Genomic DNA, 16,728 nt, shown 5'->3' on the forward strand with positions numbered 1-16,728 from the left:
GCAACTGTAAATTGGGAACTTTTATGGCTCAGTGTTAATGTTCCCGGCCCTGGTCCAAGAGATCCAGGTTCAAGTCTGATTTGCCCCAGATATGTATTGTAATATGTCTGAACAGATTGATTTAAATAATATGCTTCAGAGGGCTCTTGTGGTGCAGTGGTACTGTCCCTATCTCTGAGCCAGGAGGCCCAAGTTCAAGTTCTACCTGATCTAAAGGGGTGTCTTCACATCTCGAAATAGGTTGATTAGAAAATTTCTTAAATATCTGTATCTAAAGCAAAGACGTAGAGTGAAAAGGGATAGTGGGTGAAGGCTAATGATCCTTAATCACCTCATAGATGGACTTTGATATGTGGCCAGAAGCTTCTCTTATGGACTTATGTTAGGACTTGATCTCCAATTCTGAACTGGTCTGAAGCCTGCAAAGTACATGACCTAAAATAGCGGTCCTGTACTAATGCTTTACCACATGGGAAAGGAATGACTGCGTTTCAAGAATAAACATTTTTAAAATACTTCTTCATTTTGTGGGATGTAGGCATCACTGGCTGTGCCAGCATTTATTGCTCGTCCCTAGTTGCCCTTAAGAAGGTGGTGGTGAGTTACCGTCTTGAACTGCTGCAGTCCACCTCCTTTAGGTTAATCCAAAATGCCCTTAGGGAGGGAATTCCAAGATTTTGACCTGGTGACGGTGAAGGAACAGCAACATATTTCCAACTCAGTTTGAGTGGCTTGGAGGGGAACTTGAAGGTGATGATGTTCCCATATGTCTGCTGCCCTTGTCCTTCTAGATATGGAAGTTGCTGTGAGTTTGGAATGTGCTGTCTAAGGATCTTGGGCGAATCTCTGCAGTGCATCTTGTAGATAATACACACTGATGCTACTGAGTATCGGTCATAGAGGGAGTGGATGTTTATGGATGTAGTGCCAGTCAAGCGGGCTACTTTGTCCTGGATGGTGTCAAACTTCTTGAGTGTTACTGGATCTGCACTTATCCAGGCAAGTGGGGAGTATTCCATCACACTCCTGACTTGTGGCTTGTAGATGGTGGACTGGTTTTGGGGAGTCAGGAGGTGAGTTACTCGCCACAGTATTCCTAGGACCTGACCTGCTCTTGTAGCCACTGCATTTATGTGGAGGGTCCAGTTGAGTTTCTGATCAATGATAACCTCCAGGGTATTGATAGTGGGGTATTCAGTGATGGTAACACCATTGAATGTCAAGGAGGGGTGGTTAGATTGTCTCTGATTGGTGATGGTCATAGCTTGGCACTTGTGTGGGTGAGCATTACTTACCACTTGTCAGCCCAAGGCTGGATATAGTCCAGATCTTGTTGCGTTTGCAAATGGACTGCTTCAGAATCTGAGGAGTTGCAAATGGTGCTGAATATGTTCAATCATCAGCAAACATCCCCACTTCTAGCTTTATGATGAAGGGAAAATCATTGATGAAGCAGCTGAAGACAATAACCTGAGGAACTCCTGTAGAAATGTCCTGAAGCTGGTGCAGCACTTAATTCTTTATTGTTTTCACATTTCAAGGAGGATACTAAAGTTTGTAAATGTGCTATTCATTTCTAATTTCTCTTTCAAATATTAACTTCAATGTATCTGACACATGAACTGACCATTGATGGTGTACTGTAACATCACCTGCCAGATAAAGTCAAATAAATACAACTGTAGTTATGGAATGACAGTCCATGTAGTGACATTTGTTAACTAGAATACAATGATGATATTTCTCAGCTTAAAGACAACAAGGTGCATGTCTTAGATCCTCAGCAGCTGCTCCTTATACATTTCCCCACATGTGGACTTACCTGTGAGAGTGCAGAGTGCTTTCTTGTAAAGCAGTTATAAGACAGCAAAGTTCATGGAATGGGTAGGATCATGCTGCTCAATGATCCAGTGAGAATAGAACAAATTGAGTCATTTATTTCTGTACATATCTGAGAAGGAGAGTGTACCTGATATCATCCAAAGTCTCGATTTCACAATAGCTTATTCCACCATCCTCTAAGGTTGTCAGTTTTTATTTTATTCATTCACAGGATGTGGGCATCTCTGCCTGGGCCAGCATTTATTGCTTATCCCTAACTGTTCATAAGACAATTTAAGAGTCAACTACATTGCTAAGGGTCTGGAGTCACACATAGGCCTGACTGGGTGAGGATGGCAGTTTCCTTCCCTAAAGGATATTAGTGAACAAGATGGATTTTTATGGCAATTGACAATGGCTACACAATAACTGTTTGACCGGACTTTTATTTTTTGAAAAATGCACATTTTTTAAAAATTGAATTCAAACTTCACCATTTGCCATGGCAAGGTTTGAGCCCATTTCCCCATTACATTAACATGGTGTATTAGATGTAGGTGGCATTACCAGCTACAGTGGAACCTCGATGATCTGAATATTGGATTATTCGAAGATGACTTCAAGGTCCCACAAACATGTTACATGAAAGAGCTGAGTGTATTTGATTTACATGTACTGAAGAACGTGAAAACGCTGGCAAAAACAAAGAAACATGAGCAGCTCAAGCATCAGTGACTGGATTTTTTTTGGTAAGGGTTGTTACACAGCCCTTTGCAAAAGTAAGTGTTTTACAGGACAGGGTATTCCCGTCACTTTATTGGGCTGTTCATTAAAATAAAACGGCCGAGAATGTAAACACATGCGTGAGGCAGTGCTTCTGTCGTTCTATAGCAAGACTGTGTTCCTAGAAACTGACAAATGCTGCTGCGATCATAGAAGCTGTTCGGGACCTTGTTTAATGCTGTCTTGCCAAATGGTAACCACGCCTGCATTTTTGAAAAGTTTTCTTATTTATCATTATTTTGTTCATCATGTGAAAGCTGTGTCCTCTTGCGCTCAATACATTAAAATTATAGATCTCAATAAATTCTCTGGTGGAGCACAGTGTTAGATCAGTGTGGCTTCCCTTGTTTAAGATAAAATCAATTATCCGAATAATCAATTATCCAAACGAAATAGTTCACACCCATCTCATTTCGAAAATTGAGGTTCCTCTGTACACCAGTACCTTCCCTTAGGAGGGATTTAAGTTGTTATGAAGATATGGGTGTACTGTACCTTTAAGCGAGTAAAAGCTAGCAGTGACAGCACCAAATGTTCTCAACAAGATACAATGTTACATGTGCTCCAGCTATTAGGGTAGCTGGTTGCTTGGAAACAACGAAACAGATTCAAATTAGGCCAATTGCTTCAAATTATACCCTGAAAAATACCAAATTCCAAACGATTTTGAATTGAGTATATTGGCAATCTAAAAGCCAATGACACAGTCCGATGCTTTTGGGTATAAGACTGGGGAAAATTGAACAGTTGCCACAGCTGTAGACTGCTAATCAGAACTCCAAGAGGTACCTGTCTAGAAAAGAAGTTTGTACAGGGGAAAAACCTCAACAAGAGCCAATCTACCGACAAAGATAAGGAGAAGATTCGACTGCTGGCTGGTTTAAAAATTTGAATTTTTCTGTAAATCTAATTGGGAGTTTTATCGGACTAGTATTATAGAAGGGAAGATAAAAGATAGGTTAGTGGAAGGAATTGTAAATAGTTGTTAGTTAATTATCCTCTGTTATACTTTAAGAAATAAAGTTGTTAATTTTTACTTGGCCACTTGAACTTTTACAGATTACAGCACGGGTTAAATCTTTTGTGCTGCTGGTTTTAAATTAAGCAGGAGGGTTTACTCCGTGTCGTAACAAAGTCACCTCAAAATACTGCCAAACTGGTACTGCTGTAGCCAAGAATTATTCTGTAATAACATTTAATGTACCATCCTTCACTCTGTCATTCAATGACTGCATTGCATTTATTTGATTCCATGTTTCTAATTAGTATTGAGTTGACAACAAATGTCATAGCTGCTCTCTGTTGCTTAGTGAAAATCTGAATACTTCAGGGTGTCTGCTTCTATTTCATTCAAGTGTAATCTTGCAGCAGGTTTGCAGCCTTTTATTATGCAGATTGCTATCCTACATAGAAACCTGCTGCTTAGAGTAACTGTTCAGAGCCTATGCTTCACACTGTCTGACCAATTGCAGAGGTTTACATTTTTCTTGTGAGGCTTCTCTGAGCTGCTGCCTCCTCAGGATCCCTCCTAATGTCATTTGACCCTGACACTCCAAATGTAATGGCTGCCAATCAGGTAACCAACCTAAATTCACTGTGTTAGTTCAGGGCATGCATTTGGGACTCTCATCCACATCTTCCAGGTAAACAAAGCTGAGATCTCAGAATGACTTTGGTTTCTTCACCAAGGTAGATGGACTAAAACACACTTCTTGGTTCTAATGTTAAAATCAACCTACATTTACTTCTCCGCCCACATTTGCTATTGAAGCTTAAGGAAACACATCACAGAATGCTTTTAACTGACAGAACGCTCTGCCATTATGCTTCACCTCTCCAATTCACCAGACCTCCATATGCATTTTGGTTTTATTAATGTCAGGATTGTCAATCATCTCCTGTTTTCATAATTTAAATTAGAATGTTCAGTGTTCCTTTGGCTACAAATGTATTTAAGTCTGACATCAATTCACAGCCTGTGCAGATCTCAGATCAAAATTTCAGGGTGAACAAAGAAGTAGTAAAGTTTGGTATAACTACAGATAGGAAATCTGGGATCAAGCTTGGAATTCAATGCAACGGTATCCTGGTGTGAAAGCAACACTACTATATTGAGTGTGAGCTAGTGTAACATGTATCCAGGAAAGATCAACATTTAAAAGGTTCAAATCCAGACATTATGTAGACGATGAATCAAAATAGCTCCTTTATTTTACATAATGGAGACTTTTGTTTAAAACGTTGGAACATTACAAAGAACTTACTGTTCTGCACAACAACCAAAACTTATTCTGGCATGAAGTCATTTGAGTACAATAAATACTCTATATCTCAGTGCATTGCAAAGGACTACTAGCTCTCTTTAATATCCTGTTTCTGCATCTTTACAGGCTCGGTCCAGGTTCATGCAAAAATGCTGAATGATGTGTTAATAAATCAAAAACCTTAACAAGTTAAAAAGTTTTGTGCCCCCAAAAATATCTAAGATCCTATTTCATATTTAGGTGAGGAAATTGTAAAACAACGGTTAAGGGGCAAACAATTAAGGCGCTTACAGGAAACAGATTGGACACTTAAATATTCTACTAAGGCTCAATGTCCTCATTTAAATATTGTACTAAGGCTCAATGTCCTCATTGAAGCAGTCATTCTATTTTTAACTTGCATTGGCTGGATTTCCCAAGCATCTGGAAATTTAACTGCTGAAAAGAGATGAGAAGGTTAAATCTTTAAGGTCAGCACCTTTCCAACAGTCAAGAGGAGCAGATTAAGTCCTCCAGTCCCAACAAGCTACCCAGCAAACCCAAGTCATTTCAACCCAGCACCCCTTTCCTCCCCCCTACTACTGCTTGCGCACAGAAATGCATTTCTGGATTTCTGGACTAAAATCCAGACCTAGGAAATGCTGAAACAATTAATTTAATCTTCAGTCTGGAGTTGGGAGCCTGCCTTCACATCTACAGGAACTCACAACACAAATACAAGGTGAGGGTGAGGATAAAAATTTAACAAGACATTTTGGGAGATGCCTTGCCCTAGAAAGCACTACAAGGTATACACAATACATACATACATTTTAACCAGTTTTGGCTTTTGTCTAATCTATCTTTTTTTTTCATTTTGTGACAGTGTCTATGAAAAATATTGGTGAAAAAAGTAAGTATTTATTTCCAAATTACTTATCAAGATTTATTGGTATAAAAAATTGTTCTGAATATGTCCTGAACTATCCAGCTGGAATGAAGTGAATTGAGGTCAGAGACTTGTTAAATTCCCCATTTGATTTATATTCTCCTTTAAATGCAACAATAAAATGAAATTGGAATCCAATTCACAATCACTATATTTCTATCGGGTGTGTTTGGTTAAAATCAATACTGATATTCTGAATTGTAATACTTAATTAATTGACAATCCAATGCTCAAAATTACTTAGACAACTGTAACATACTAAATGCTATTCAGGTTCTTAAACATCTTTAATTTGAAGAATCAATGCCACTCCCAAAGTTTTAGTAAATATATTGTCATGGTTGGAAAATATCTTCTGTTATACTGCAAATTATTTCAGAATTACCCAGAATATTGTAGAATTTAATCCATATTGTGTCATCTTCTTCAACAGCATGTTTTAGAGCTGTTCAGTACCAATGCAAATACAGATATATCCACTGTTGAGAGTATGGTGCTGGAAATCAGATCAGGCAGCATCCGAGGAGCAGGAGAATCGACATTTCAAACATAGGCCCTTCATCGGGAAGGGCTTATGCCCGAAACGTTGACTTCCCTGCTCCTCGGATGCTGCCTGACCTGGTGTGCTTTTCCAGCATCACACTCTCGACTCTGATCTCCAGCATCTGCAGTCTTCAGTTTCTCTTATATATATCCACTGCCACTCATGGCCCCTAATACCCTCTATGCCAACCTGTGGAACTTTGATGCCCATTCACCCAGCATATATTTTAAACAGAACTAGTGAATGGTAAAAATAAATTATGTATGGCGTACGGTTTATTTTTAAATTACTCATTCATAACTTTTGACTTGCTTTTAAAAGTATCTGTTTTCCTCACCATCAACAACTTCTTCCAATCCTCCCACTTCCTCCAAACCAAAGAGGTAGCCATGGGCCCCAGCTATGCCCACCTTTTTGTCGGGTATGTATAACAGTCCACCTTTTGCAGTACACCGGCACTACTTCACACCTTTTCCTCCCCTACATTGATGATTGTATTGGCACTATCTCGTGCTCCCATGAGGAAGTTGAACAGTTCATCAACTTCATTAACACCTTTTACCCCCACCTCAAATTCATCTGAACTGTCTTGGGCACCTCCCTCTCCTTCCTGGACCTCTCCATCTTCAGTGACTGACTAACCACAGATATCTACTACTAACCCACCAACTCCCACAGCATCCTAGACTATACCTCTTCCCACCCCACCTCCTGTAAAAATGCCATCCCTCATTCCCAATTCCTTCGTCTCCATCACATCTGTTCCCAGAATGACCAATTCCACCTCAGAAAGTCCCAGATGGCCTCCTTCATCAAAGATCGCTATTTCCCCTCCCACGTGATTGATGATGCCCTTCCTAGTATATCCTCCGCTTCCTGCACCTCTGTCCTTAAACCCCACCCCTCCCAATGCAACAAGGACCCCCTAGTCCTCACCTTCCACCACCAACCTACGTATATCATCCTCCGCCACTTCCGCCACCTACAAACAGACCCTACCACTAGGGACATATTTACCTCCCCATCCCTATCTGTGTTCTGGAGAGACCATTCCCTCCTCGACTTCCCTGTCAGATCCACATGCCCCCCACCAGCCTACACCCCACTCCTAGCACCTTCTCCTGCCACTGAAGGAAATGCAAAACCTGTGCACACAAACAACCCCACCTCCTCCCCACCCTGCCCCCACCTCCGGTCAAGGCCTCGAAGGATCCTTCCAAATCAACAGAAATTTACCTGTATCTCCACCAGTGTCATCTGCTGTATCTGCTGCACCTGATGTAATCTCCTCTACATCGGGGAGACTGGACGCCTACTTGCAGATTGTTTCAGAGAACATCTCTGTACACCTGCACCAACCAACCCCACCACTCTGTTGCTGAACACTTCAACTCCCCCTCCCACTCTGCCAAGGACATGCAGGTCCTGGGCCTCTTCCATCACCAAACCCTTACCACCCCACGCCTAGAGGAAGAATGCCTCATCCTCTGCCTTGCGGCACTGCAACCACACGAGATCAATGTGGATTTCACCAGTTTCCATGTTTCCACTCCACCCACATTATGGCAATCCCAAGCCTCCAACTCAGCACTGCCCTCTTGATCTGTCCATTGTCTTTCTCATCTATCCACCCCACCCTCCTTTCCGACTCACTACCTTTCCCCAACCTTCATCTACTTATCGAATTCTCACATATGTTGCCCCTCCCCACCCAACCTCCCTCCTGTTTATCTCTTAGTCCCCTTCCCTAGCCCACAAGCCTCATTCCTGATGGAGGGCTTATGTCTGAAACGTTGATCCTCCTGCTCCTCAGATACTGCCTGATCTGTTATGGTTTTCCAGGACCATACTCTCAACTCCTCTGTTTTCACCACACCCTATAAAAGTATAAATCGTTGGGACATTTAAAGTATTAATAACAAGCTGCAAGTACTTGACTCCCCTTTAGCTTGTGTCAATAAATATTGTGCAATTGACTGAATAGGTTACAGAAAAACATCTGTCAATCATGCAGTGCTTTCCGTTGGGAGCAGCTGAGCTGAGATCTTAGACATTCATTGGTCTGTTGAAAATCCTGTGCTGAAGGCAAAATAATGCTTGATTGACAGGTGTTTCTCTATGATCTATGTAAGGAAGCATCACATATTTGTAGTTTCTGTTATTGACATTTTAAAGTTCCAGATGATTTACATTTTTATAGGCCTGTAGTAAAAATAGTTTATTTAAAGAAAGCTGTATAAATGAACGTCTTGTTGCTAAAACTTTTCCAAACATGCTTTTGTTACTATAGGTTTTATTGGGTCTGTACAGACTACAGTGTAATTGGCATAAAAGTGACATAAGTTGGCCTGGTGGGTATGTGGGATCCTGGAGGAGGGTGGGTGTAGGGACATAGGTTGCTGCGATGGTCCTGTGTGCTGAGTGGAGGTACTAGGAGATATTGAGGTTATGCAGGGTTATGGAAGGGACAGATATTTGAATAGAAAGCAAGAGGATCTTGGAAGGGGTGTGGGGTTTTTTTTGCTTCACTGTTATAATACAATAGTATCAGCAACCCATTGATATTGTTATGAAAAATTCATTATAACATTGCATTTAGTATAATGGGAAGGTGACAGTCTAGCAGTTTTATCGATAGACTATTAATCCAGAGACCCAGGTAATTTTCTAAGGACCAGGGTTCGAATTCAATAAAAATCTAATGATGATCATGAAACCATTGTAGATTGTCAGAAAAAGCCATCTGGGTTCATTAATGTCCTTGAGGGAAGGAAACTATCATCCTTACCTGGTCTGGGTGATATGTGAGTCCAGACCAACAGTTAACTCTCAAATGCCCTTTGCACCATTAGGAATGAGCAATAAATACTGGCCAAGCCAGCAACACCCTCATGAATGAATTAAAAAAAAACAGTAACATTAACATATAGAATGTAGCAAGTGTGGTCTGAAACAAAAACTGAAAAAAATGTCTACTTTCACATGCCTCCCACAATGTACTCGATGTAACTTCGTCTTTCTAAACTCTGCACCCTGTTCCTACTTGCATCAAGCCACATTGACCATCAGCCCGTACCATTCTGACCTACACTGGTTCCAGGTTAAGCAGTTTCACCCTCGTCTTCAAATCCCTCCTTGGCCTCGGCCCTCCTTATTTCTGCAGTCTTCTAGCTCAACAAATCTCTGAGATTCTTATGCTTCTCCAATTTTAATTACTTTATCGTTGGTTGGATTTCTTCAGCCATGTAAGCCATACACTCGAGAAATTCCTTCCTTAATCTGTCCACTTCTCTATCCCACTGTCTTCCTTTTATATGCTTCTCGAAACCTTCCTCTTTGGTCAAACCCCCGGTTAACGCCCCCCAAAATCTCCTAATAAAACGTGATGTCAAATTTTCCTTTGTAACATTCCTGTGAAGCACCTTGGGCCATTCTGTTATGTTTAAAGGCATTAAACAAAGACATGTTGGTGTTGTTAGTGTATGAACAGCAATCCATGACAACTGTTTCCAGGATATTAATGGAAAATGAGTCTCAATTGTCAATTTTGGAAATAAACTCTCCTTAGAAAATTGTAATGAAATAAAAATCCTAATACTGGGATTAGAGACCACCTTGATATTAAAGGTCAGAGCATATTTACCAAAATTATACTTTTTTTGTCACATTGACTATTTGGAAGTGAAAATTCTGAATGAGGTTTTGAAATGATATGAGAATGAAGGTCTGTAGGCTAATTGTCCTTTTAAATAATCCAAAGTTTCATTTTGATTAGGATGAAAATAGTGCATGCTATTCATTTAAGAAGCACCTGAATTTGTAAAGTTAGGAATGCTAATTTTGTTGTTTAATAATTTATCAGATCTTGTTGGCACCAAAATATAAAACTGCCAAATCATCTAGATATATATTAGACAACTTGAGTAATGGTTGTTTCTTTTATGATTTTCTTTCTTCTAGTTGTCTGCCTTGTATTCTATCATTTGTTTTTCATCATGTTCGTGTGGTCATACTGGAAAACCATCTTTACAAAACCAATGAATCCGAGTAAGGAGGTAAACATGAGGCGAAACAATCCTTTTTGTGTGTAAAATGTTGTAATTTAATGTTATGTTCCACTCTTTACACAAAAGGTACACAACCTATTGCTTTTTGCTTTCTCTTTTCTCATGCTCTGCTGCATGATGACAGTACCATTGATTACAGTAATATGCTGGAAGATGGTGTTGCTGCAGCTATTTCTGATTCCTGTTTTGCACTTTATATTCAATCCTGTCAATGAAAATGCTGCAATCTCAAACTATCCATCATTACCATAGGCTTTATTAATTGCAGTTCATTTTTACATACATTTTCTATTCAGTTAGTCTCGCTACTCCATTTGCAACACTGCGTTCGAATTTTTTGCGTCTGGCATATGGATTGATTTCAATATCAATGATTGTTCCCTTTGTCCCAGACTTTCTTCCTATTTTCTCCCTCCAATAGGAGTGTTAGATTGGCCAGGGCTGCTCCTGCCCCACTGAACTCATGTCCATATACCTTGACACCATCCTGCCCCCCGGTCCAGGAAATCCCCACCCATGCCCTCGACCTCTTCCATGACTTTTGTTTCCCTAGCCCCCAATGCCTCATCGTCACCAGTCCCTATACACATCTATCTGCCTTGACGAAGACCTCCAAGCCCTCCATTTCTTCCTCTCCCGTCGACCCCAACAGTACCCTTCCACCGACTTCCTCATTCGTTTGGCTGAACTGGTCCTCACCCTCAATAATTTCTCCTTTGAATCCTCCCACTTCCTCCAGACCAAAGGGGTAGCCATGGGCACCTGCATGGGCCCAGCTATGCCTGACTTTTCATCGGGTACATGGAATAGTCCATTTTCCACAACTACACCTGCATCATTCCCCACCTTTTCCTCCATTACATTGATGACTGTATTGGTACCACCTCGTGCTCCCACAAGGAGGTTGAACAGCTCATCAACTTCACTAACACATTCCATCCTGACCTTAAGTTCATCTGGGAGGAGAAAGTGAGGACTACAGATGCTGGAGATCAGAGCTGAAAATGTGTTGCTGGAAAAGCGCAGCAGGTCAGGCAGCATCCAAGGAACAGGAGAATCGACGTTTCGGGCATCAGCCCTTCTTCAGGAACGTTGATTCTCCTGTTCCTTGGATGCTGCCTGACCTGCTGCGCTTTTCCAGCAACACATTTTCAGCTTAAGTTGATATGGACCTCCTTCCCCTTCCTGGACCTCTCCATCTTTGTTTCCCCCCTTCCTGGACCTCTCCATCTTTGTTTCCAGTGACCGACTCAACATGGACATCTACTACAAACTCACCAACTTTGACAACTACCTAGACTACACCTCCTCCCACCCTGCCTCCTGTAAACATGCTATCCCTTATTCCCAATTCCTCCGCCTCCACCACATCTGCTCCCAGGAGGACCAATTTCACCACAGAACATACCAGATGGTCTCCTCCTTCAAAGATCATAATTTACCCTCCCACATGGTCGATGATGCCATCCAGCACATCTCATCCACATCCCGCACCTCCGCCCTTGAACCCCACCCCTCCAACCGTAACAAGGACAGAACCCCCTGGGCCTCACCTTACACCCTACCAACTCTGGATATATCACATCATCCTCCGCCATTTCCGCCACCTACAAACAGATCCCACCACCAGCAATATATTTTCCTCCCCACCCCTATCTGCATTCCGTAAAGACCATTCCCTCTGCGAATCCCTTGTTCGGTCCACCCCACCCAGCACCATCCCCTGACACGACATGAATTGTAAAACCTGTGCCCACACCTTTCCCCTTACCTCCGTCCAAGGCCCCAAACAAGCTTTCCACATCCGTCAGAAATTTAACCTGCACCTCCCCACACATCATCTACTGTATCCTTACTCCCGATGTGGTCTCCTCTACATTGACACCTACTTGCAGAATGCTTCAGAGAACATCTCCAGGTACACATGCACAAAACAACCCCACTTCCCCGTGGCCGAACACTTTAACTCCCCCTTCCACTCTGCCAAGATCGTGCAGGTCCTGGGCTACCTCCACTGCCAAGCCCTTACCACCCAACGCCTGGAGGAAGAACACCTCATCCTCCGTCTTGGTACCCTCCAACCACACGGAATCAATGTTGATTTCACCAGTTTCCTCATCCCCCCCCCCCCCCCCCCCCACCTTATCCCAGATCCAACCTTCCAACTTGGCACTGCCCTCTTGACCTGTCCTTCCCACCTATCTGCTCCACCCTCCTGTCTGACCTAGCACCCTCACCACCAACTCCATCTACTTATCGCATCCTCAGCTACCTTCCAACAGCCCCACCCCGCTCCTACTTATCTCTCAGGCCCCTGGGCCACCCCCTCATTCCTGATGAAGAGATTTTGCTCGAAACGTTGATTCTCCTAATCCTCGGATGCTACCTGACTAGCTGTGCTTTTCCAGCACCACACTCTTTGACCTGCATTACATTGCATGGCCCTTTAAACTTGCTCTGCCCTTGGTTATAATCCTGGCCGATCTTTGGTATTGCTTCTACTTTTCTGTTTGTTTCCCACATCCTTTGGTTTTTGAAAGAGCTCTTACATTTCCTCTGACAAAATATTTGAGCTAAAAACCCCTCATATTGTGATCCTAATTTGTGCATGTCGGTAGTCTGTTCAAAATCATGGAGCCTCGCAACCAGGTGAGACCTGACATCACCTGATTTCCAAGTGTAAACTTGCAAACTAATCAAGAGTAGAACCCTCACAGGATGTTGACCTCTATCTCTGAAACGTGGATCATCACTACAATGTACCTCATTGCTGCCTTGGGCGTAATTATCTAATTCAGTACAGACCAAGGATGTTCTGGTTACTTCCTGGATCAGCTACTCCCAAATCTCACCAGGTTGACCATCAAGAGAGGCCACATTTCTAACTGGTAGCATTGGGAATTGTAAGCCTAGCAACTCCATATTCACAATGGTGAGGGATGAAATCAGCAATGGGAAATTGCAACTCTTGAGAGCAGTGTACTTTACAAAAAGCACCAGGGAAATTTGCAATTCATTCTTTAGATGAGTCTGATACCCTGATTTGATCATATTTTACACCAAAATTTGAGATCTCCATTTGTCAATTTTGACTTAAGTGCACCCTTAGTGGTAAAGGAAATCTTTAAAAATTGATGATTGGTGGAATATCCCACAGTTAAATCCTGTTATTTGCACAAGTTTGCAATATTCCAAATTTTTTGTTGCTTTAACTTAACCCCATCATTTCACAAGAACTTGTACTGATATTTGTGCATTCTAGCCTAAATAAACAGCCAAAAGTGCCAACATGTAGTCTGACGATACAACATAAAATACACCATCTCTTCATTCAGTCAGAAGTTGAGGATTTCTTTAACTTTTCAAAAAGACATTTAACATTATTTGCAAATGATTCTTTCATGTTATAGGACAGATAACACCAGCTATTTGTCTAGATCTGGTCTATTTAACAGTAATGAAAGTGAAAAATTGCTTGAGATTATATTTCTACTTAATCAAACTTATTGGATGTGTAACTTGCCTTTCAGGAAGTTCAGCTTTAAGGATTCCCTATGCTGTGATTTTAAAAAAATTTAGTCATGTATTGTGGACATCACTGGCTGGGCCAGCATTCAATGCCTGTCCCTAGTTGCCCTTGAGAAGGCAGTGGTGAGCTGCTTTCTTGAATCACTTCAATACAATTGATTTAGATACACCCACAATATGTTCGGACAGGGACCTTAGATTTAGACCAAATGACACTGAAGGAATGACGATATATTTCCAAGTCAGGTTGTTGAGTGGGTTGAAGTGGAACTTGAAGGTGGTAGTGAATCCATGTATCTGCTGCCATTGTCCTTCTAGATGGTAGTTGTCATGGTTTTGAAAGATATTTTCTAAGGGCCTCTGGTGAATTTCTGTAGTGCATCTTGTGGATTGTACACACTGCTGCTCCTGAGAGATTTCAATGTTTGTAGATGTGATGCCATTCAAGCAGACTGCTTTGTTCTGGATGGTGTTAAGCTTCTTGAATGTTGCTGAATCTGCACTTATCCAAGCAAGTGGGGAATCTTCCATCACATTGCTGCCACGGGCCTTGTGGATGATGGATAGGCTTTAGTGGAGACAGCAGATAAGTTACTTGCTGCAGCATTTCTAACCTGCTCTTGTATTCATTGTATTTATATGGGTAGTTCAGTTCAGGTTCTGGTCAATGGTAGCCCCCCCCCCCAAGGATGTAATAGTTGTGGTAGATGATAATGCGATTGTTTGTCAACGGGTGATGGTTAATTTGTCTCTGATTACCAGATGATTGGCTTTTCAACTTGTCCTGCTATATTCAAAGATTTATGTGCATACAGTCCCAGGTTTGTTTGATTTTGCACCCCCTGTAAAATTGTATTTAAATCCTATTGTGTCTCTTCATTCCCATTAAAATGTTTCATTTAACAATCAATTCCATGAAATTTCATCTGCCATGAGTCTACCCTTTTACTAGTCTATCTAATGTCTTCCTGAAGTCTATTACTCTCCTACTCAGTATATATTACATTTGATTTATTAATTTTTATCCAAGGCAGTTGCTGTACTACCTCTTCATCGATTCTGGTAGCATCCGCTTTGTTGAAAACATATGCAAAGTCTTTCGTTAGTACTTTGACATGTTCTTTTGCTCCACAAGATCTCCTTTTTGATCCCTGATTGGTTGAATCTATACCCCAGCTTTTTCCTCTTTGTTTGGACTCTGCTTTTCAATAACTATTTGCTTTCCATTATGTAATTAAAGTTCACTTGGGTCAGATCCATTTTCAACTCATTCAGAAGGGTATTTTTTTCACATTTAACTTTCCAAATCAATTCACTTAACTTAAGGGTAAGGAGGGAGAGAATAAGACCCCTTGAAGATCAGCAAGGCTGCCGATGTGTGGACTGTAGGAGATGGGGAAGATATTAAGCAAGGTGCTGGAAGACTGGGGGTGGTAAAGTCCTGAAGAAGGGCTCATGCCCGAAACGTCAATTCTCCTGCTCCTTGGATGCTGCCTGACCTGCTGCGCTTTTCCAGCAACACATTTTCAGCTCTGATCTCCAGCATCTGCAGTTCTCACTTTCTCCTAGGTGGTAAAGACAAGCCAGGGAACTATAGACCAGTGAGCCTGACATCGGTCGTGGGCATGTTGTTAGAGGGAATCCTGAGGAGCAGGATTTGCATATATTTGGAAAGGCAAGGACTGAATAAGGATAGTCAACATAATTTTGCGCGTGGGAAATCATGTCTCACTGACTTGATTGAATTTTTTGAAGAGGTAACCAAGAGGATTCATGAGGGCAGAGCAGTAGACATGATCTATATGGATTTCAGTAAGGCATTTGACAAGGTTCCCTATGGGAGACTGGTTAGCAAGGTTAGATCACATGGAATACAGGGAGAACTAGCCATTTGGATATAGGACTGGCTCGAAGGTAGAAGACAGAGGGTGGTGGTGGAGATTTGTTTTTCAGACTAGAGGCCTGTGACCAGCGGTTTGTCACAAGGATCAGTGCTGGCTCCGCTGCTTTTCATCATTTATATAAATTATTTGAACGTGAATATAGGAGGTATGGTTAGTAAGTTTACAGATGACACTAAAATTTGAGGTATAGTGTACAGAAAAGAAGGTTACCTCAAACTATGTTGGGATCTTGATCAGTTGGGCCAATGGACCAAGGGAGGTGTACCAGATGGAGTTTAATTTGGATAAATGTGAGGTGTTGTGTTTTGATAAGGCAAATCAGAGCAGTACTTATATACTTAATTGTAAGACTCTGGAGAGCATTGCTGAACAAAGAGACCTTGGAGTACAGGTTCATAGCTCCTCAAACGTGGAGTCCCAGGTAGACAGGATAGCGAAGAAGGCATTTGGTATGCTTTCCTTTATTGGTCAGAGTATTGAGTACAGGAGTTGGGAGGTCACGTTGCACCTGTACAGGACATTGTTTAGACCACTGTTGGAACATTGTGTGCAATTCTGGTCTCCTTCCTATCGGAAAGATATTGTGAAACTTGAAAGGGTTCAGAAAAGATTTACAAGGATGTTGCCAGGGTTGGAGGATTTGAGCTATAGGGAGAGGTCGAATAGGCTAGGGCTGTTTTCCCTGGAGTGTCGGAGGCTGAGGGGTGACCTTATAGTGGTTTATAAAATCATGAGGGGCATAGATAGGATAAATAGACAAAGTCTTTTCCCCTGGGGTGGGGGAGTCCAGAACTAGAGGGCATAGGTTTAGGGTGAGAGGGGAAAGATACAGAAGAGATCTAAGGAGCAACCTTTTCACACAAAGGGCAGAATGGATATGGAATGAGCT

General features: G+C 41.7%; 1 protein-coding gene across 2 annotated transcripts in view; it reads left to right on the top strand.

Moving 5' to 3' along the window:
- The window catches only part of zdhhc2 (zDHHC palmitoyltransferase 2), a 109,504-nt gene that overhangs the window by 30,831 nt on the left and 61,945 nt on the right, over positions 1–16,728 (top strand). For both annotated transcript variants that reach the window (XM_072570066.1, XM_072570076.1), the window contains exons 2-3: positions 5,734–5,760; positions 10,301–10,395. In XM_072570066.1, coding sequence (XP_072426167.1) covers positions 5,734–5,760; positions 10,301–10,395 — 122 coding nt within the window. The remainder of the gene's footprint in view (positions 1–5,733; positions 5,761–10,300; positions 10,396–16,728) is intronic.

Source organism: Chiloscyllium punctatum, chromosome 1 (genome assembly GCF_047496795.1).
Source record: "Chiloscyllium punctatum isolate Juve2018m chromosome 1, sChiPun1.3, whole genome shotgun sequence".
Taxonomy (NCBI): domain Eukaryota; kingdom Metazoa; phylum Chordata; class Chondrichthyes; order Orectolobiformes; family Hemiscylliidae; genus Chiloscyllium; species Chiloscyllium punctatum.